This window comes from Myotis nattereri, assembly GCF_964212035.1.
Source record: "Myotis nattereri genome assembly, chromosome: 3".
Taxonomy (NCBI): Eukaryota; Metazoa; Chordata; class Mammalia; order Chiroptera; family Vespertilionidae; genus Myotis; species Myotis nattereri.
This window is the reverse complement of record NC_138077.1, coordinates 181,710,714-181,732,442: the sequence shown is the minus strand read 5'-3', so window position 1 is coordinate 181,732,442 and position 21,729 is coordinate 181,710,714. Positions and strand designations below refer to the sequence as shown.

The following is a 21,729-nucleotide window of genomic DNA, read 5'->3' as shown; positions in this document are numbered from 1 at the left end:
TCTCTACAACATACGTTATGCTGCTCTCCAAAATACATAAATTAAGGTTTGCACTTTCCCAAACAGAGGTTATTTAACCCCAATTCCGCCCCCCCAAAATATAACACCTCGTTTCCCTTTGTACAGTCAGTATTTAGAGAAGAAAATATTCTTTTAGATGCTTACAGTCATTTCAAAAGCTTAACTAGAAGATTCCTTTCTCATCTTCTTGGGAATTGGTCAAATCACATTTATTCCTTCACTGTTTTTCCCCGGCTCTAAATCAATCCTAGCAAACATCTGGCTTTTATTCTTATTCCTTCAATTACTTCCAATTTGTGGGCATTTGACTGTTCTAGCATAAAGTTTCTAAAATATTATTCCATAATTAATGTGTGAAATAGCTGTAGCCAAAAAAGAAAAAGACTCCTTCCTTGCCTTTATCTACTTGGATACCATACATACCTTTGGGTGCCACAGACTTAAAACTCTGCCAGGATTTTTAAAATTCTATTTTGCATTCTAAGTGCAAATCTAATTTGTTTTCCACTGCCACTGAGAGGACTTTCCCAACATTACTCTTTTACCTTCTCCCTTCTTGTTTCCTTGATCCCTTTCCATCCAGTGTCCATGTTCAGTATTATTTCTCCCCCTGCTCTCCCTCCACCCCCATGTATTAGCTGTAAAATAGATGTAAAGCTTGGTGCATGTCCAAAAATTTTATGATCAAAATACATACTTAGCAAATTGTTTGGCTAAATCTTTCATGTATGATGAAAGATTATTACCACAATTCATTAGCAAATTATAGACTTTGAAATATAGGCAGACAAATATTTGGCCCTGTATCAATCAATTTGGACCAGCTGGGTAGAAATTCACACAATCCCAGGAAACCCGGGAAGTGAGGTGCTCTTTCATTTTTCATTCACTTGAAACATTAAAGAAAAATTATCATTCTATAAAAATGTTCACTTTTCAAGATTTTAGTAGAGCCATTTAGATTAATTTTATTTTCTATCTACTTTAGTGACCAATAAACTAATCATTTTTCTTGCAATTGATTGCAAAGCAATAGTGCCTAGTGCACACACCTTAATATTTGACCATTACATTCCAGTTTAAAAGTTAAGTATTTAATAATGGTTCTACTGCCCAAAAAAGGTATGTGGGCAGGTGTACTTCTACATATACTAAATCAGCCTGGAAATTAATTTTGCAGTTATTCACAATAAATAATACCATTAATATTCTTCCTCTGAGCCTCTCTAGTCCAGTGAGGTGACCCTGTACAAAGATTCTGATTGATCCTATGTCTGTCTGCTCTGGTTAAGCTACAAGCCCATATATAGGGACAGCTGCACTTTGGGAGCAACTTAAAACAAATTTCATCTTAGTGGCATCTAATCCAGTGCTCGGTACAAGCCGCATGGAAAAGTCAGTGTCAAAATTAAACAATGCCGGCTTTGCAATGAGCAGATGCTTTTGCCTTGCAGCTGTAAAAACCTTAAAACAATCCAGTACTCTACTGTCTGGTCACGCAATGACCACAAAGCAAGGAATACATTTTGTCATTTATAGAAAATGTTTGCTATAAGCTTTTAAAGTATTTCTTCCTTAAAAAAAAAAGGTTTAGAAAAATAATAGGAATGTATTGAGGGCAATAATATGGTAATAAAGCCCTAAATTGTACAATAGGATTTTTAAAACTATATTTGACACACTAAATATATTTGAAAAAGAATAACTCCTTGACAAGACAGTGTTAAGTTATTCACAAAATGCATCGTACAAAAGAAAAATTAACATAAATAGATATTTAAAAGAGGTTATGGTTAAAAAAAATATTTGGTATATAAGGACAAGCATGTAAATAATTTCCTACATGCAGGCCTTATCTTAATATACATAGCACTTTCCCTTCCACTTTCTCATCTTTGATTTACTCGATTCTTTATTTTTTTTGTGGGGGTTTTTTTCTGCTTTTGCTGGGGTGGGGAGAAAATTATGGAGGTTATTACTTTTACTATATGGCTAGAGGATACTTAAATGTTAAAATATTTCTCAGCTTAAATAATATGGTATTTCAGCTTAAGTAACAAGGTCTATGAAGAAATCGTAGCCTTTTCTAACCTTCAGCCTACAAGAAAGAATCTTGTCTCTGGCATTCAGGAATGCAGGAGTTAATATTTTAACACTGAAATAAACTCTTCTTCATGAGGAGAAAGGCTCCAACTACTGTGTCTGTGAAAACAGAGAATCGGCCCTACCTAAGTAAGTGACTGGTCATGACCAATCAGCCTCTGATAATTGAGGTTCTGGCTTTAAAGACAGACTTTTATAATACCTACGAGAAAGAGAATATTATCTTTATTTTAAATAGTCTGCTGCAAAAAGAAATTTCAGAAAGTTTTTTTCATCATTCAAAATTTTTCCTTGAAATCCTTTTCCCCCCAAAGATATCAATTCATTAACATCTCATGGCTTACAAATTTCATTGAATGTTTTGTTGGTTGAAGGTTTGGGGATTCCTCTTATATTCCTCCCCACCCCATAACTTATATTTCAATGAATAAGTCCCAAAGTAATGCCCACACGAATCGGAAATTAATATAATTTCATGTTAAATATCAAAGAAGGCATGCTATTTTCTTCATTAAAAGTATGAGAAATAATATCTAAAATAATTTTATGGTTATTTTTGCATTTCTATATTTTATTTTCTAAGAATGTAAATAAAATATATTGACATATAAAACATTTTAGTGCATTATACCTTTTAAGCTATAAATTCTAGGCATTCATTTAAAAAGATGAGCCAAACCTAGAAATAATCTTTTTGTGTGAAATATTTATAATTATCATTAAGTTATATACTATTGGTATGATTTCATTGTATTCTTTGATAATAGCTATAATTAAAATGAACCTGAATTATAATGTCAGTAGTATATACCATCAAACAAAAGTAAACCATGCAACAAATATATATGACAAGAGAATTAAACTTAAAGTATAAAAACACATAAAATAACTGACATATATTCCTAGATGTGATCCCTTATATCTTAACCCACATAGATTAAAATAAAAATTAATTATTTCACAATGTCAGTATTCTAAATTACAATATTGTACATGAACAGCTTTAAGGATAAGAAATAACTATAAATTTGCACAAACTGGGTCTGCTTATATTGCTATTTCATAATAACTTTAATAATCAGAATTATGCTAACAAGAAATGTAAAAATATTGTTTAAAAGTGTATTCCAACTTAAGGTTATTAATTACATAATTCTAATTCACATTTAATGAAATTTAACATATTACATATTTTTATGGGATCATCTAGAGATTTGCAAAAATGGTTAGCTCAAAATAAATGGTTCTCTTTTAAGTTCATTTTTATCCCTTTGGGTTCACACTCAATAACATCAATATATTTTAAAAGTATATATTTTACTCAAAAAATACATAAGTAAGTCACAAACGAAAAGCTAACAGATGTGACTTCTAATTAGTTATAATAATCTCTGCTTCAATGACATTAGAATGAGTCTTTCTTTTCTTTTGAAAACTAAAAAAGCTTTCCTTTGAATTTTAAACTGTCAGGGTGCTTCAAAGTCAATGTACAAAATCTGCTTTGATTAAAATTTTAGACATCTACAGTGATAACTTTATGAAAGGAAAATATTAAATTATAATTATCCTAAACAGACACAGTCTTGTGAAACTAACCCTACATTCATGTTAAAACACAAAGAGTTGAATATAATGAATTTGATTCATCCTCGGACACAAAGCTTCACCACAGTAAACTCAGTCAACTGTTGCTCTTGCGCCTATATTCATGGTGCTTAAATAGCGCACTTTAAAACAAAAAAAACTCCAATTGGCTTTTCATATATCCACCCTCCCCAAAAATAACGCACTTGAAAAACTCAAATGATATGAAAGGCTTCAAGGCCTCTTTTCTCCCTTTCATACCCCTTTTTTTTATTTCTGTTTGCAGTAATCTGCCTTTCTCTTTCTCTTTCTCATTGCTACAGAGCAAGCGAGGAGGCTCAGAGCTTTGAAAAGGGGGCTCAGTGTGTAATGGGCCCACTAGAATTAATTTACTTGCACCAAATCCATTGAGCACAGAAGGTTTTTTTTCCCCCTCCTTCTCTCTCTCTCTTCTCAAAATCATTTGGAGTCGAACGCAGCCCCCAGCCTTTGTAATTCTAGTAAAGCACTTAAAGTGCACAGTAGGTGTTCATGAGGACCATCTGGTCAAAAGCAAAACAAGCTGCTGATTTTGCCTTTGAATAGAATGAAGCAAGTGTGAATTAGTCTCTTCAATTAGCACTATTACAACCTGTCAAGTGCATATTGTAAAACAGGATTATTACAGTATTGGTCACCAGTGCAATTATTTACTCTCTGCCTTTTCTTGTATATAAAAATGTCTTATGTTATTAGTTTTTGATAACTGAACATAATTTCTCCTAACCCAGGCATTTTAAAACTACCAACCCACAAATCACAGATTATAAAATGTGGTCAGCCAAGTAGATGTCAGAATACACATATGTTAAGTAACAAAGGACTAAAACATTGTCCTTAATTCCTAATAAAAATTCATTGTTTCTATCTTCTTGAAATGAAGGTGAAGAAACACTTACAGGGGCTAAAAATAATTTCCAATAGAGATTACTCTAAAATACTTTCAGAGGCAGAAAAAGACTTGTCAGTTCCAAATGACTGCATTGTAAATATTACTTAAATTTATTTCCCAAGAGAATAATTTATTAAGAATCACAGAAAACCTCAACATTTATAAAATGGTCATTACTGATTTGTTCAGTTGAAACGGTATAATTTCAACAAATCTGTTATAAAATATAACTTGAAACTAATAATGTACGTGCATATTTGAAAGAAACTCATAATCTCCTTTTCCGAAAGCTGAATAAAGGCTTAATTCATTGCTCAGTTGCTTAAGAAATTACATTTCTTTCATTCTTGCTAAAATGTCATTTGTGATTTCAAGTTTTAAAAAATCAAACTATGATATGTAGTAATTAAAATTGGTTCATTCAAATTGAGTTTATTTATGCCACTTATCTTGCAATAAAATTAAACTACTTAAACAAGCACACAATTTAATTTAGCCTCTTGCATATGCACATTCTAAGCTACCCTGGTCTTGAGTTCTGTGCCAGCATCCCCCACCCTACCCCCAAACTGGAAAACAAACAAACAAAAACCACTATACCTAAAACATTTACAGAAAGGGCATGCTAGTTAAGAAGTTATAGTCAACTCACAACTAGAAAATTGCCCATTAGTACAATCTATAAAAAAACTACATATTTAATTACTGTTAATGACCTTCAACAATAAAGAATAGTTAGAAATACATGTTAGCCAAGGAAGTTGAGAAACGAGCATGCAGAAAAAAAAGACACAAAACCCAACACAAGTTTTGAATCAGAATTAGCTTCATGATTTCACAATTATTTAGCCAAAATTATTTTTAAGAACTGGTATGATTTATGAACTTAGTTATCTTCTTATTGCTAATTCAAATTGTTGGCTTCCCATATGACAATCACTAGTGTTAGTAGTGAAATGTTTTACTATTCCATGCAAGATATATCTTTATAGTTTGTCAATTTTTCCTTTATTCCTATTAAGAACTAAATCAACATTAATAAAACAGTGAGGAATTCTAGGGTAAAGTGAAACTTGGAAGAGGATATAAATAATTCTAATAGCTATTCATCATGCTTCTTGCTGTAACAGATAGGAAATACTTCATGATTCCACACCCAAAATACTTAGGTTTCTTATCACTGTTATTCTGGGTCATGTTTGTATTTCTTAAACGTGTATAACACGTACAAAGAAAAGTGTATATTCTGCCCATTAGAAGCTTTGCAGTAGTAAGATGGACAACAAAGAATTCTTTTTCAAGAAAAGTTGGCTTGATTTCAGAGACTTTACACCTGGGTTTAGGATTTGCAGTAGGCAAATCAATCTCCCCCCCTCCTTAATTTAACCAATCCCAAGTGCATTTGTAACCACAGATCTTTAATAGCATTATACAGAATTACTAGAGTCTGTACAATCAACTGTTTAAAAAGCTAAATTCTCTGTGTAGAATATCCATTAAGATAAGGTAAGCTTGTTTAAATTTTCAAGGAAATTCGCTATTTTAAAGTGTGACAAATAAGTAATGTAGAAACCAAAAAGGTAAAAAGACATTATCACAAAGTTATTATTCTATTATTAGATATTTTACAAACTATTTCACATAATGGAAAAGAGAAAGGATATTTATTTTTATAACTACTTGTAACTCTCCATTGTGACCTTTTTATATTATCTCTGCCTTTTCCTCAAGTAGGAGGGTAATGTAAGTGGAAGGATTTGTAAAGAGCTTTAAAAACAAACAAACAAAAAACACACCTCAATATCTAACTAGCTTAAATTAAAATCTAGGGTTTTCAAAAGACGTAGACATGTAAGAAACCACAGACCAGAATGAACAAACACTTGTACAACTCAGTTTATCACTATTAACTTGCATGAACATATGGTCACTGAAGAGTTTGTTTGAAATTCTAACTGCTTTTAAGTTCTTTTTTCTAATTCAATCTTTTTTAAAATGTATTTCGTTTCACTAAAAGTTGAAATCATAGTGCCTTTTTCAACTCTATTTCATTTAATAGAAATTTCCCTTTGAGGGAAAAATATTACAAACGCTTTCTTTTAAAAATGCAAGGCTTTCAAAAATTAAAATTACTAAAAAATGGCATACTATTTTCTCCTATAACAAGGATAATATACTACAACACTGGAAAATAAATCTGTATCATTTTTAAAATTAACTTTTCTTTATATATTGATCAGAATTCATGCTTGAGTCTATTTAAAAACACTGAAAAGAGATCTGAAACTGGTGACAGAAATTAATTTACAATTTAGGATATATGGCATCATTAAGCTTCCCAATTAACAGCAAAAATTCTAGCATTTATAAAATAACACTGGAAAAGCTTTTTAAGATTATAGCAAACTGACTTTCAATCATGCACAAAAACAAAAACTTAGGTGTTACTGTAGGTTACATGGCTGTAGCATAATAGCATCTTGTCCTTCTGAAACTCCACCTCACCAGGTATTCCACAAGTTAAAAGAGGAAGTTTTAGGATTAGACCTAAAGGGTGTGATCCTAGGCTTAAAGAGAATAATCCATGTCCTTTTTTAAAACTGTACAAGAATAAAGAGCCTATGTGTACCTGGTTTACACACAGAAAAGCAACTGATATTAGAAACAACTGGATTTATTTCTTCTTGGCAAGAAGCATTTCAAAGTATTACTTTAAATTTTTTAAAAAAAGAAGAAAAAGAAAAATGAAACAGAAGAAACCAAATTCTTACCAAGAAATACATAAGAATATTGGTCTTTGCAAAAATATTTCTGGGACATTTTTCATTTAGAAAATGATATGAAAAAGATTTACTGTTTTCAAGTCCTTGTATTTGGTAACCTAGACAGCAGGCCATGAAGAACAGTTTCAGCCAACTGTGGCGTATAATGGTACATTTACAGAATTTTAAATATTTCTTTTAATAATTGATGTAGTCATTTTGAATCATTCTGCATAGGATATCAGGTGTGAGCAGATTGCATTAATGCTGCTTAAACATTTCAACTTGTCAGTATGGCCAACTCGATTTCGGAAATATTTGCAGTATTTTCCCATCGAAACAGTAATAAAGGCAAAATAAATATATGCCACTACTTTATAATCACCGAACATTAATGAATATTTTATGTCTTTTTAAATCTCCCTGTTTAATTTAAAAGGGTGAAATTAAGTCTCCTCCCTGCAATATGCCAATTATCTATAAATCAAACAATAATTTGGCCATTATGCTCCTTTTTGTTAATATAAGAAAAGCTAATTTGAAAACACTGGATGGCATTTTTAGATTATCAGTTTAATAGTCCTTTCTGCCCTCTTGTGGGAAAAAGCAGAAATACACTCAAACTACAGAAACTGGAAATGCAAAAAAGGGTAACATTTTAGCAATAAAAGTTTCATTCAGAAAAACAAATAAAGCAATTTATATTTATCCATAATGCATTATACTAGTCTTCAATTAAAAAAAAATAACCAACAGAATAAAATTTACCTCTTATTATCTTTGTTTTCCTTGATTAAACTGGAGTTATTTTGAAACTAAATTTTCTTATTTAGTTAATTCAATATATAATTCAATATATATGATTAATTCTCTTTATAAAAACATTAGCAGACAAAATGGTTGATGTCTTCACAACTTAACAAGGGGAAATGTGACGTAATCATCATTTCAGTGTTTCTAAACATAAGTCCTGTCATAGCCTAACACACTTTCCCCCCCATGGAGATAAATTACTGGCTTTTAGGTAGGTGCGGTCACAGGCAAGAAGATATTTCTTCTTTCTCGGGGGAGGTTCTTTTTTAAAACAGTGGCCCTGGTTGGCTACATAGAAGAAAAAAAAATTCTGACTATAAGACTCTTCTCAGATATTCTGAGTTAAATGACTGAAAGTTTCCATCAGCATTCCTCAAATGCTGCCCAACACTGGCACTGAGCTGCTTAAAAAAAGCCTCCTCAAATTCTTTTTGGAAACAGGCAAGGCACACATTTTAATTAACATATTTCAAATACAATGCACGCATGTTCGAAAATGCATGCTGGCAACAATTTCCAAATTAATATTTTGAATAATTACTATAAAACTATGAAATATACTACATAATAATGAATATTTTAAGCAGAGTTTTAAGGTGACTATTTTAAGAATTATCAAGAGCTCCCATTTACAATACTGTCTTTCTAGGTCAAATCACTTAATATGTCTACAGTAATCATGATGCTCCAGTTAATTAAATTTAAGAACCCAATAATGAAACATAAAGAAAGTTTCCAACCAGAATAGATAAGTCCTCTTTAACAGGGTCAACATTAGTTATAATGAGCTATCTTTATTCCTTAGCTGTGAGACATAACTCACCTCTTGAATGGTACTGCTTCCTGAGAAGTTCAGGTTATACTCCCGCTGGACTTCTCGGTGAGTGATGATCAGCATGAAGTTTTGATTTAATGACTCCTGCAGGGCACTGAAAGGGTTGAAAGAAAAACAAGGAACTCTGAGATGAACAAGTTCTAGCTTGCTTTACAGCTAGCTGCAAAAAACCCCAGGAGTACCATAACCTCCACACAGGCATGTCCAGACCCAATGTTATCATCTTTTCAGCTCCTAAAAGCAAAAGAGCATACTGAGAACAACCAAGGGGAGCTAACCTGTTAACTCCTTCTGTACTAAGGTGTTTTGAAACTTCAATTCTAAATATTTTGCATCCAAAAGAATTTTTTGCAAATCATATGCTATTGTATGCATATGTATTTTCTCCAAAAGAACCAAATTTGTCAATTAAATCAAATTCCAAATATGTTACTAAAATGTATACTCGCTCTGGAAGAAGAGAAATATGAAGCTACTGTTTATATTCATGGATGTTATATAAGAATGGAACTATGGTTTAAGTCCAAATTCAGAAGATAATGAAATCTATAGAACTTTAGTGGCTATGTCAAAATTCCTTCAAATTAAGTGCTTTCACTTAGAACTAAGAAATATATAGAATTCAGAAACTGGAGAATTCAGGGCAACATTAAACTCCATGTCAAAGTTGTAAATATTAGAAATGTGTTAGAACCAGGAAGAATTAATGAATTAGTCATATATTAAAAAGCATAAGTCATGGTTTTGTTTATAACAATACTACTAAGAAGCACTATCAGCATTGAAGATAAAAATCTACCACCATTATTTATGAATAATCAGTAATGCCAGCCTCAAGTATAATTAAACCAGGCTTATGGAATCAGGAAAATATTTGGGTGTGCTATATCATTCTGGTCTTCATCACTCCTCCTTTGCCAATCTGTAACTATGTGATAAACATACATGCAACATAAGGTTAGAATTAGGCAGTTAATCTGAACATCCTATTGTCTTCCATAGAATTTACAGTTTGATTACAGACTAAAATTACCTAAGAAACACCAATACATAGCATGAAATACTATGAATCAAAGGTCATGATACCCCACTAGTTTCTTTATGCAAGGATCGTTGTGACCGTCTCCTTAGCACCTAAGCATAATGCCTTGCACACTACATATAAGTACTGATTGAACAATGAATAAACCGTGAGTTTCCAGAAGGCAAGAGTCTTACTCAATTTTGTGTCTCAAACAGCAAGCTTGCCTTCCAGAAAACTACCATGGAAATGAAAATTTTGATTCATTTATTTATAAATATTAAATCAATGCTTTGCATTAATTATTCCAATTGCTAAGAAAACCAACCCAAATAATACATAGTGCCGATTCACAAAAAACTTCACAATTTTATAAAGATAGACAAATACATAAACAGCCATAATGTAATAGCTACAACTGAGAAATTGAAAAAAAAAAAAAAAAGTACAATGAAAACTGAGAAGGAAGTGCTATACTCTGTCCCAATGAGAGGGGAAAAGAGGTTAGGCACTGCAGTTCTCAACCTGTGGGTCGCGACCCCTTTGGGGGGTCGAATGACCCTTTCGCAGGGGTCGCCTAAAACCATCAGAAAACACATATATAATTACATATTGTTTTTTGTGATTAATCACAATGCTTTAATTATGTTCAATTTGTAACAATGAAAATACATCCTGCATATCAGATATTTACATTACAATTCATAACAGTAGCAAAATTACAGTTATGAAGTAGCAACGAAAATAGTTTTATGGTTGGGGTCACCACAACATGAGGAACTGTATTAAAAGGTCACAGCATTAGGAAGGTTGAGAAACACTGGGTTAGGGGAAAGCTTCAGAGAAGAAAGATATGTTAAAATATGAAGGATAAGTAGAACCTTCAAGTTTATCACTTGGAAGGGATAAAACTTTTGTTTGGGGAAAAGAGAGGGGTGGCACTTTTTAGACAAACAAATAGAAGAACATCACATATTAATTCACTCTGTTAACATACTTAATACAGCACACAAAATAAGTAGCTGTGACCCATATCTAATTTATAATCTGTCCTCCAGGTACAGGAGGAGGGAACCCAGTAAAATCATACTTCTGTCTCCATTGAGTTTATTGAGAGACTAGAGGCCCGGTGCACAAAAATTTGTGCACTCGGGGGGGAGGGGGGGTCCCTCAGGCCGGCCTGTGCCCTCTCGCAGTCTGGGACCCCTCGGGAGATAACGACCTGCTGGCTTAGGCCCGCTCCCGGGTGGCAGAGGGCAGGCCCAATCCCTAGGTGCAGCTCCTGGTTGGGCTCAGAGCAGGGCTGATTGGGGAGTTGGGGCGCCTTCCCCTGTCATGCACAGAGCAGGGCAGACTGGGAGGTTGTGATGCCACCCTCAGTCACGATCAGGGTAGGGCCGATTGGGGGGTTGGGGCACCGCCCCGTCACACTCAAGGCAGGGTCGATGGGGAGGTTGCGGCGCCACCCCCTGTCACGCACAGAGCAGGGCCCATCAGGGGGGTTGGGTTCCGTACCCTGTCATGCACGGAGCCGGGCCAATCAGGGGGTTGGGGCGCTGCCCCCTGTCACGCACAGAGCAGGGCCCATCAGGGGGTTGGGGCTCCGTACCCTGTCACACACAGAGCAGGGTCAATCAAGGGGTTAGGGAGCTCCCCCCTGTCATGCACAGAGCAGGGCCAATCAGGGGGTTGAGGAGCTCCCCCCTGTCACTCACAGAGTAGGGCCGTTAGGGGAGTTGGGGCACCGCCCCCTGTCACACTCAGGGCAGGGAAGATCAGGGGGTTGGGGCACTGCCCTCTATCACCCACAGAGCAGGGTCGATCGGGGGTTGGGGCACCGCCACTGTCACACTCAGGGCAGGGCCGATGGGGAGGTTATGGCTCTACCCCATCACACACAGAGCAGGGCCCGTGGGGGGGGGGGGGAGGGGGGCGCCGCACCCTGTCACACACAGAGCAGGGCTGATCAGGGGGTTGACGCGCTGCACCCTGTCACACACAGAGCCGCAGGGCGATCAGGGGGTTTGGGTGCTGCCCCCTGTCATGCTGATCCCGGTGCCGGGAGGCCTCTCGGCTCCGCTGATCCCGGTGCCGGGAGGCATATTACCCTTTTACTATATAGGATAGAGGCTTGGTACATGGGTGGGGCTGGCCGGTTTGCCCTGAAGGGTGTCCTGGATCAGGGTGGGGGTCCCCACTGGGGTGCCTGGCCAGTCTGGGTGAGGGGCTGAGGGCTGTTTTCAGGCTGGGACTGAAGCTCCCAACCTCTCCTTTTTTTCTTTTTCTTTTTTTATTCTGGGCCAGCTTTAGCTCTGAGGCTCCAGCTCTTAGGCCTCTGCTCCTGAAAGAAGGTATCTGGTTTGTTTCGGTTCTATAATCGAAACTCTGTATCAACTCCAGCTCTGAAATCCCAGCTAGCTGAAAGCAGGTTTCTGGGGTTTTGTTTAGCTTCTATATTCATTACAATGTTTCTTAAACTGCAAGCTCAGAGGCCGGCAAGGCAGGCGGGGAACGTTGGAGTCCTCCGTCACTGAAGCAAGCAAGCCTCATGTTAGTTTCAAGCTGCCTGGCTGCCAGCCGCCATCTTGGCTGGCAGTTAATTTGCATATCTTGCTGATTAGCCAATGGGAAGGGTAGCGGTCGTACACCAATTACCATGTTTCTCTTTTATTAGATAGGATGGCAAACAAGCAAACTTACAATTCATATATGTTAGTTTGCACAATTCATATATGTTAGTTTGTTAAAAACTCTAATACCACTTTTTCTAAGATGCTATGGAAATACAAAGAAACCCACAGAATCTGGCATGTAAACTGAGTAAATTTTGTTTCGTGAGTCCTGACCCCTACCCCAAATCCCTGATGTCCAGGGGGTGGAAGAGTGGGAAGGGGAAAGGAGAAGGCTATAAGAATTTATCCATTTATTTTTGCCTTTATTTCCCTTGCCTTTGGAATCAAGTCCATAAAATGTTCTCTATGACTAAGGTCCATAAGTTTAGTTCTGATGCTTTCTTTTATATACTTTATTGTTTCAGATCTTATATTTAGGCATTTGATCTATTTTGAGTTAATTCCTCAGAAAATTAAGACTAGAGCTACCATATGCCCCAGCAATCCCTCCTCTGGGTATAGGCCCAAAAAACTAAAAAACATGTAACCACAAAGATATATGCACTCCTATGTTCATTGCAGCATTACTCATGGTGGCCAAGACCTGGAGACAACCAAGATGTCTTTCAATAGAGGACTGGATAAAGAAGATGTGGTACATATACACAATGGAATACTACTCGGCCATACATAAGAAAAGACAAAATACTGCCATTGGAGACAACATGGAATATTATGCTAAGTGAAATGAGTCAGGGAGAAAAAGCTAAGAACCATATGATTTCACTCATATGTGGGATACAAAATTGAAATTTGTGGACACAAACAGCAGTGTGGTGGTTGCCAGAGGGAAGGGGAAGGAAGTGAAAAGGACCTAATATATGGTGACAGAAGATGGTTTGACTTTGAGTGGTACAGTGCAATACACAGGTCTTGTAAGATAGAAATCCACACCTGAAACCTGTATGATCCTATTAACCAATGTCACCCCAATAAATTTAATATTTTAAAAAGAAATTTATTGTGGTGATCTGCATAATTTTCAGACTTTATTGCTAAAATATTACCTAGGCAAATTGATTCTAGCTGCTGCTTAGCAGAATGAGTTGAGTCCTCAGTTGCTGCATCTAGGAGCAATTTTCTCCTTAACAGTATCTTCTAATGGTTGGTTAGGATAGTTTGCCCTAACCCTAACCCACCTTCAAGCATGTTCTCTTTAACCTTCAAATTGCAAAGTCATTCATGCCACTTCAACTTTTACCCTTAAAATAGCTCTGAAGATGAATGCCAACCAAAGTAGGTAGGTGAGAAATAATATGAGATGGGTTTGGTTTTTAGTGGCATGTTTTCTCTTCAATTAGAGAGAGGAGAAAAAATGTGTAAGTAAACGTAGAAACTTTTTTAAAGCAGTCTGAATTTTAATTCAATGGAGTAAATGTTTTGATAGAAAATCTATTCGCACTGGTTTTTAATTTTTCATTCTCTATTACGATTTTCCTTTCAGTTCAAATATTTGCATTTACCAACAAGGAGATGGTTCTGTTTCTACAAAAACACTCAAACTTACCATTCAAACCTTGTCATTCAAATTTAATCATTGTCCTACTCTCAAATCAGACTGAAATTAATGCTTAAAATGTAATGTGGACCATTACATTGTCCCCAACCTTTGAGTTAGTGGCTATTTGCAAAAAAACAAACAAACAAACAAACAAACAAAACACCACAAAAATAAACATAACCCCCCATATAATACAATAAATGTGAACATTTTTAATAATTAGTAGGCAAAGTGCTAGACATTATCATATATACCTTCTCATAATTCTGCTAGCCAGTTCCTTAATTTTAAAAATGGAGGGGAGAGGATAGGTAGGATATATGAGAGAGAATTATTAAAAAGATAAACAGATGGAGATTAAATAGATATCCACGCCCTTAAAATTTTCAATATTCTAACTAAACATTAATATCTAAGCCACCAACACAATTCTAGAAATAGCTTCAGTAGAACATCCTTTCAGTTTCCCTTTCTGTTCACAAGTCTTGGGCTTCTAGTGTTCTTTCATTAGCAGAATGTCCACTTCTGCCTGGGGAGATCTTATTCCCATTTAACTGTGAACATTTATCAGGGACAGAGAAGGCATCTGTAAAATATCTGTCTTCCAATACATACCAAATTCATTTTAATTTACTGGCTTAATTTAATACATTTTATATTTCCTTTCAGTTTTTTTTTTTAATAAGAGGAAAATAATGTATGACAAATTTTAACACAAAAGCCACAATAAATAAATGAAGCTACATTTCTATACATGCAAACATAAAAAGCCATACATTTTTAGCCTCCATATGTCCAGTACTGATAAAAGCAACATTAAGAAAATAAATGTAACAGTCTATACTGTCTTATTGAGTTTATTTCACATTGAGAGAGTACTTTAGTGACCAAAGCACGTGGCTATTTTAATACATAGGATGTACTAATTTTTCAAGGTTAACTTAAAGCTGCATTACAGTAGTGAAACAATCATTTGATCATCATGTAGCATATACCTGTCGTTTTTTCTGACTAAGAAGAGAAATGGCTTCTTTACTGCCAAAGAGAAGCAAGCCCATTTCATAGAGTAGAACAGTAGTAGGTCTTGCATCAAAAATAATAACAGTAATTTAAGGATTTCCTTGCTAACAATTCCTTGAATCCAGAATCCTCTTAAAGTCTTCAGTGGGCAGAAGATTTGACCAGGCTAAACCATAGCCTTCCTATTAAAACTGTAACAGTTCTAGGGAAAGCACTCACTGTATAAAATACAAATGCAAACAACTAGACTAGAAAAACAACAAATTCAGTCTTGGGCTTCAGGCAATTATGAACTGAATATTTGTGCCCCACCTCAAATTCATGCTGAAAGTGTAATCCCCAATGCGATGGTATTTAGGGTTAGGGCCTTTGGAAGGTGATTAAGTTTAGATAGATGGAATCATGAGGGTGGGGCCCACCATGATGAATTAGTGTTCTTATAAGAGAAAAGAATAGAGCTTTTGCCCTAACCTGTTCGGCTCAGTGGATAGAACATCAGCCTGTGCAGGTTCAATTCCGGTCAAGGGCATGTATCTTGGTTGCGGGCACATCCCCAGTAGGGAGTGTGCAGGAGGCAGCTGATCGATGTTTTTAGCTCTCTATCCCTCTCTGTAAAAAGTCAATAAAATATATTTAAAAAAAGAAAAAAAGAAAAAGAATAGAGCTTTTTCTCACTGTCTACCAAGTGGGAACACAGCCTAGGGTTCTCTCACTAGGGAGCAAACCTATGGGTACCTTGGTCTTGTATTTCCCAGCCTCCAGGATTGTGAAAAATAAATGTCTGTTGTTAAACCAACCAGTCAATGGTATTTTGTTATAGCAGCCTGAATTGACTAACATGAGGGTTTTTAGGGCTTCTGTACTCACAACACTCAAGTAAACAACTGCCATCAGTTCAGGACAGGTTTCTAAATGGCTGTCTGTCTGCAAACATCTGTATATACACATGCAAATTAAAACCCGTCTCATTAAAACCCTTGGTAGAAAATAATACGCTCTTGTTAAAACTCATATAAATGTGGGATAGTTGAAAACTGTTCATTTATTGTATGTAAATTACATCTCCATAAAAAAATTGTAAACCAAAAAAAGGGAAACAATCATATTCATATAATTACCATTTTGCAATTAAGTGGGTCCCATATTTGAACTTTAAAAAGACAATACACTTTTAATTAATGTATATGAAAACCATGAATTTGTTGCCATTGCAACTTAGTAAGACCATATGTCCACTGATACAATATGGGTTGTTGTCAGTGAAATTAAATTTTTCAAATCAATGCTATATATGTAGTTAAGATGAGTAAAATGTTAAATCAATATAGAAATCCAAAATCTCCTGTTTCATTCCTGCTGTGTATGTACTATATATTTTTTTCTTGCACTGGATATTTTAAACAAAAATATCAATGTAAAATAAAATGCTAATTTCCAATAGATTTTATTTTTTAAATATGACTATATTGAAGCAAAACAAATTAAGTTCTTTCAAATTACTGTGACTTTTTATAATAAAAATGTAAATAAATTTGAAATGTGCTATTGAATTTTTCACTAATACTTTACATTTATATCATTCCAAAAGGTCTTATAGAATGCTCTCTTTAGTTTCATTGGGAATATTTTATGATCTGTAATTATCGTTTTTATTCTTTCAGATACATCAATATTTTACATTAAAAAGCATGACACACAACAATTTAAATTTCCATTCTAAACTTGGAGTCATGTCAACAAAAGACCAAATTTACTATAATTATGGATTATTTACACTAAAACAAAATAAGAAATCAATATGTAAATGTAATGTTTGTTGTAGCTAATGCAGCCAGCAATGACAGATTAGGTTCAAATAGCAATTAGTTTGAAAATCTGGCACATATGTAAATGAGCTCAGGACTTGATGTTTACATTTGACTGTATTTCATTCAGGATTTTTAAGTCATCTCAGGAACAGTATAGAAAATGTTAATCTTTCCACTATAAATACAACTTGAGCCCTCATCATAACTGAAACTAGGTTTTGCTACTGTCCAGCTAAACTAACATATGATACTAATAATTCTGAGGTGAAGATTACATCATTCTTAATTAACACTCTGCTACAGTTGTTAACATCCTTCCTCCAAGACACCATGTTATCATCACAAGTTCTGTAACAATCTTAAAATCAGGTTTAACGAAGTAACTTTTAATTGCTTTCTTTGCTGGCAATTAAATATGTCCAGATAAACAAACATTAGGTTTCACATAATTCTTAATAACATTTTTCATGATGATTTCAAAGTTCAGGTGTCCTTATGTCTGTAATTACTGTTTATCAATACAGTGATATATTGGATTCAGCAAAATGTATTAACCAAAGTATATAAGATTAATCAAAATGTGGTAATTAGTGGTGATAGTGATATATTGTGATTCATCAAGTAGTTTATAGCAAAACTGTCAAAACATAATTCTATCCATCCAGACAAAATACAAAGAACGCCCAAAAAATTACATTTATAGACACATTGATTTTTGTTTCATGAATTACTGACCAAGTTTCTGAAAGTCCATTAAATCAACCATAGAGAATACCTGCAGTTCTTTTTCAAAGTGTGAGGTTAACAAGCTAATCTCAGTAGTGACTGACCTACCAATAGGCAGTAAACTATATACTGTAAATGGGTTTGGTACATCAATCCAATTAGATGTGTTGTGATCTCCAGTAATGCTTTAATTGGGGACAAGTTTCGTCTTTCATCCAGAATGCATAACTTTAGGCAAAGTAAAATGAGCCACTTTTCAGTAGCCACTGAAACTTACCAATCCAATATTCTTAAATTTCACTTTTATAAAATCTAGTAACACTCACTAGAATTAAATTTAAGTTGAACAGTATGCAAGCAAGAATGCATTTGGAACATTGGTTATATTAATTTATTCTTGAGAAATATGTAATAGACAAATCAATAAAATATAACATAAACTTATAAATAAATTAATTTATTCTTGAGTTACTTTAAGAATAACATATCTAATTGTTATCAAATATTGTAGTGATTACAACACTGGTAAAGCATTTTCATAGATAAATATCCTTTGTGGGGGGAGAAAGTTGTTTTGTAGAGCATTTGGGGGGAAAAATTAATTGATCCATTTAGAACATTTATTTGCATATACTTAGCTTTTTTAAAAAAAAAAAAACCTGTCATTTAAAGGCTAGTTAAAGTTTCTCTGACACACTGCTATAATCTCACAAATATCCTATATAATAAAAGCCTAATATGCTAAGTGTCTGGTCGTCCGTTCAACCAATCAAAGTGTAATATGCTAATGATATGCTAAGGATGCTCGACCACTCACTATGACGTGCACTGACCACCAGGGGGAAGACAGTTGACCAGTCGACCAGTCGCTATGACGTGCACTGACCACCAGGGGGCAGATGCTCCAACTGGTAGGTTAGCTTGCTGCTGGGGTCCGGCTGATCGGGACTGAGCAAGATGGGACGACACGCCCTGGAGCCCTCCTGTGGTCCCTCCCTGGCTGGCCAACCTCCCAAGTCCCTCCCCGGCCCCAATCGTGCACCAGTGGGGTCCCTCTACCTGGCCTGCACCCTCTCACAATCCGGAACCCCTTGGGGGATGTCAGAGAGCCAGTTTTGGCCCGATCCCACAGGCCCAGCCAAGAGACCCCACTGGTGCACTAATTCATGCACCGGGCCTCTAGTTAATCAATAAAAAGCCACCATGAAGAAGACACACTCAGAGAACAACCATTTCAAGTGACATATCAGGAAGTTATTTGGAGATTAAAACCAATTGCTTTTTTCTAGTTCAAAAATAAAAATACTTAGCCAAAGAAGTCCCCCACTGGAAGTTGTTCATCTCTTCCTGAAGAAACTGCAATACTTCATCCATTCATTTAAAGTATTTATTGAGCATCTACTATAAGCCCACTTGGTACTGCTCACAGTTTAATTTACACATGAAATAGGTTGAAATGAGACATTATGTTGAGGATCATTATTGACTTTGACATTTAGAGCAATGTTCAAAATGCACTATGAAGAGTTGTTTGGAGCTAAGAACCATATGAGAGTCAAGTCCTGACTCATCTATTAACTAGCTTTGTGATCTGGGAAAGAGAAACCTCTGAGTACCTGTACTATGCCAGGTCCAATCCTCACATGTGCTATTTTATTTAACCATACTGCTCCTCTCCAAAAGCCCTCTGAGGTAGAAATTATCATCCTGACCATTCCGGATGAAGAAACTAAGGCCTAATAGACTATTAGGAACCACACCTCAGTTCTCCCACTCATAAAATGAGACTACAGTAAATGATTGCTTTACCTCCTTCCAAAGAAGATATCCTACAGCTTTCCTCTCATTCTAACTCAGAGGTGTCGTGAACATGACTCTTCTTGCATTAAGGGAGTAGAGCAAACACTGAAATAGCAGGATACAGACAAAAGGGGAAAATATCACAAGGATTAATGTTTATGCAAAGATTATGAGGTGTTGGGGAAACAGAAGTAGGATGAAAGCTATTTGAAAGCATTCTCAGTTCTATTAACTGAATCCCACAACAGTTCCATGATACTTCTCAGTTATCTTTCTTCATTGGGGTCATAGAGGCAGATGAGCATTTAGAATGTCCTCAGAATAGAGTGGGAGAGATGAAAATGAGGGGAAAAAAGGTAAATAAGTTTACATGAGTATCAATACACATACCATCCAGAGGGTGGCACTTCTTAGCTAGAACCAAAACTAGGAGTACAGATGGATACTCAGTACCAAAGCAGATGGATGGTTACAAAAAGCCGAGATAGAGGAGGAATACTTCAGTATTTCCCTTATTATGCCATGCTTAATAAATGTAGTGAAGTGCATATCAACTATAGAGAGTTAGAAGGGACCTAAAGGATCATGAAAAGAATGTTGTTTGCTTTCCTTCAAACTCTGCCTCTGCTCATACGGAGAATACTATTTCTGCCCATGCTGCTTCTCCCCACCAAGGAAGTTTTTTAATGAAAACACTTGCAGTATGTTTTCCCCATTCTAGAGTTGATTCTCCCACAGAAAGAGAAAAGTATTACAATTATCCACAAGGTCACATTATACTAGGTTAGGTTTCACAGAAAACAGGGATGAGACAAGCAGCTTCCTCTTTCATTCTTTATGCCATGAACTCTCTAAGCTGTCTTTCCTAGGTTTAGTGGCAGGTCTATTGTATCAGCCCATCAGGCTCTAAAGATCCAGTCATAATTCTTTCCATGTCTTAAGATTTAAATCTGGAGTGAAAAGTAAAGGACCCTACTTAGGACTCAAGTCTAAGTAAGCCATATGTTCCTTTGGATGCTAGTCTGATTTTAAAGCTATTTTGTTTTCCAATCTGATACTAATTTTTTGTGTATAAACCACTAATAAGAAGTGTAGAGGAAACAAAAGAATTAGTGGCACCATGGATGCCTAAGAATGTATAAAAGCATCTTTACTTTCTAGTAGCATCTGAGATCCAGAGCAGAGAGGTGACCTGCCCATACAATGATTCCGTGGCAGTTCCTTCCACAGCACCCACAGGAAAATACAATGTCCTACCCTTAATGCAAGGCTACTGTCACCTGGTTTCTACCAATGGTTTTCAAGGACAAAAAAGAGGCGTATATTTTAACACCAGTGGTTTACTCAACTATTACTGGAGTACCAATTAGCACCCTGAATTTACTCCTCCTATCACAAATAGCAACTAGTTCAAAGCCATAGTTAAAAGCAATTTTGCAACTCAGAGGCCACACATAGCCTCTGACTGACTGCCTGACCAGAGCTCAACATTACCCCTATAGAAGCCATTAAAATATTAACTGGAATCATCCTCCCAGTATAAAAAAAAGTCAAAGTTCAACAACAAGACTCAATTACTACTTGTAAAAGAGATGATTACACACAAGGCAAACTTTATTTTCTACCACCTTGCTATAAAAATTAAGAAAATGTATATAATTAAAGTAGAGCTGGACATTTTCATCACTTAGGAGAATGCAACCAAAGCGAAGTTGAAAAGACTGTCTTTTATTACCAAGCACTCCACTCAGTCCTTTTCTAGCAAGTTGGTCATTAGCAATACTAAATTTCAAAATATTAAACCTTCTCCAACTAGTATATTTATACATGACCTGAGGGCTTTGGCACTAGCTATTTCCCTTGCCTAAATACTCTTCATTTGAATGACTCCTCAGTCATTCATGTCTCAGCTTGAAGAGTACATATCCAGAAAGGCCTTTCCAGACCTGACAACCTAGAGTAGTCACCCAACTGCCACTCTATTTTGGTTTTCTGAAAAGCACTTATTATCATCTGATTTTTTTTTCTTGTTTATAATTTGTTGCCTGTCCTATCACCACACACCCACCTCTACACATATTATATTTTAAACTCCATGAAAACTGGCACCTTGTCATTTTGTTCCTCATGGT

The 21,729-nt window shown here is 35.5% G+C and overlaps 1 protein-coding gene across 1 annotated transcript in view; it reads right to left on the bottom strand.

Moving 5' to 3' along the window:
* FAF1 (Fas associated factor 1) overlaps positions 1-21,729 on the bottom strand; it is a 387,465-nt gene that overhangs the window by 224,549 nt on the left and 141,187 nt on the right. The window contains exon 7 of the mRNA XM_081087160.1: positions 9,038-9,143. Coding sequence (XP_080943286.1) covers positions 9,038-9,143 — 106 coding nt within the window. The remainder of the gene's footprint in view (positions 1-9,037; positions 9,144-21,729) is intronic.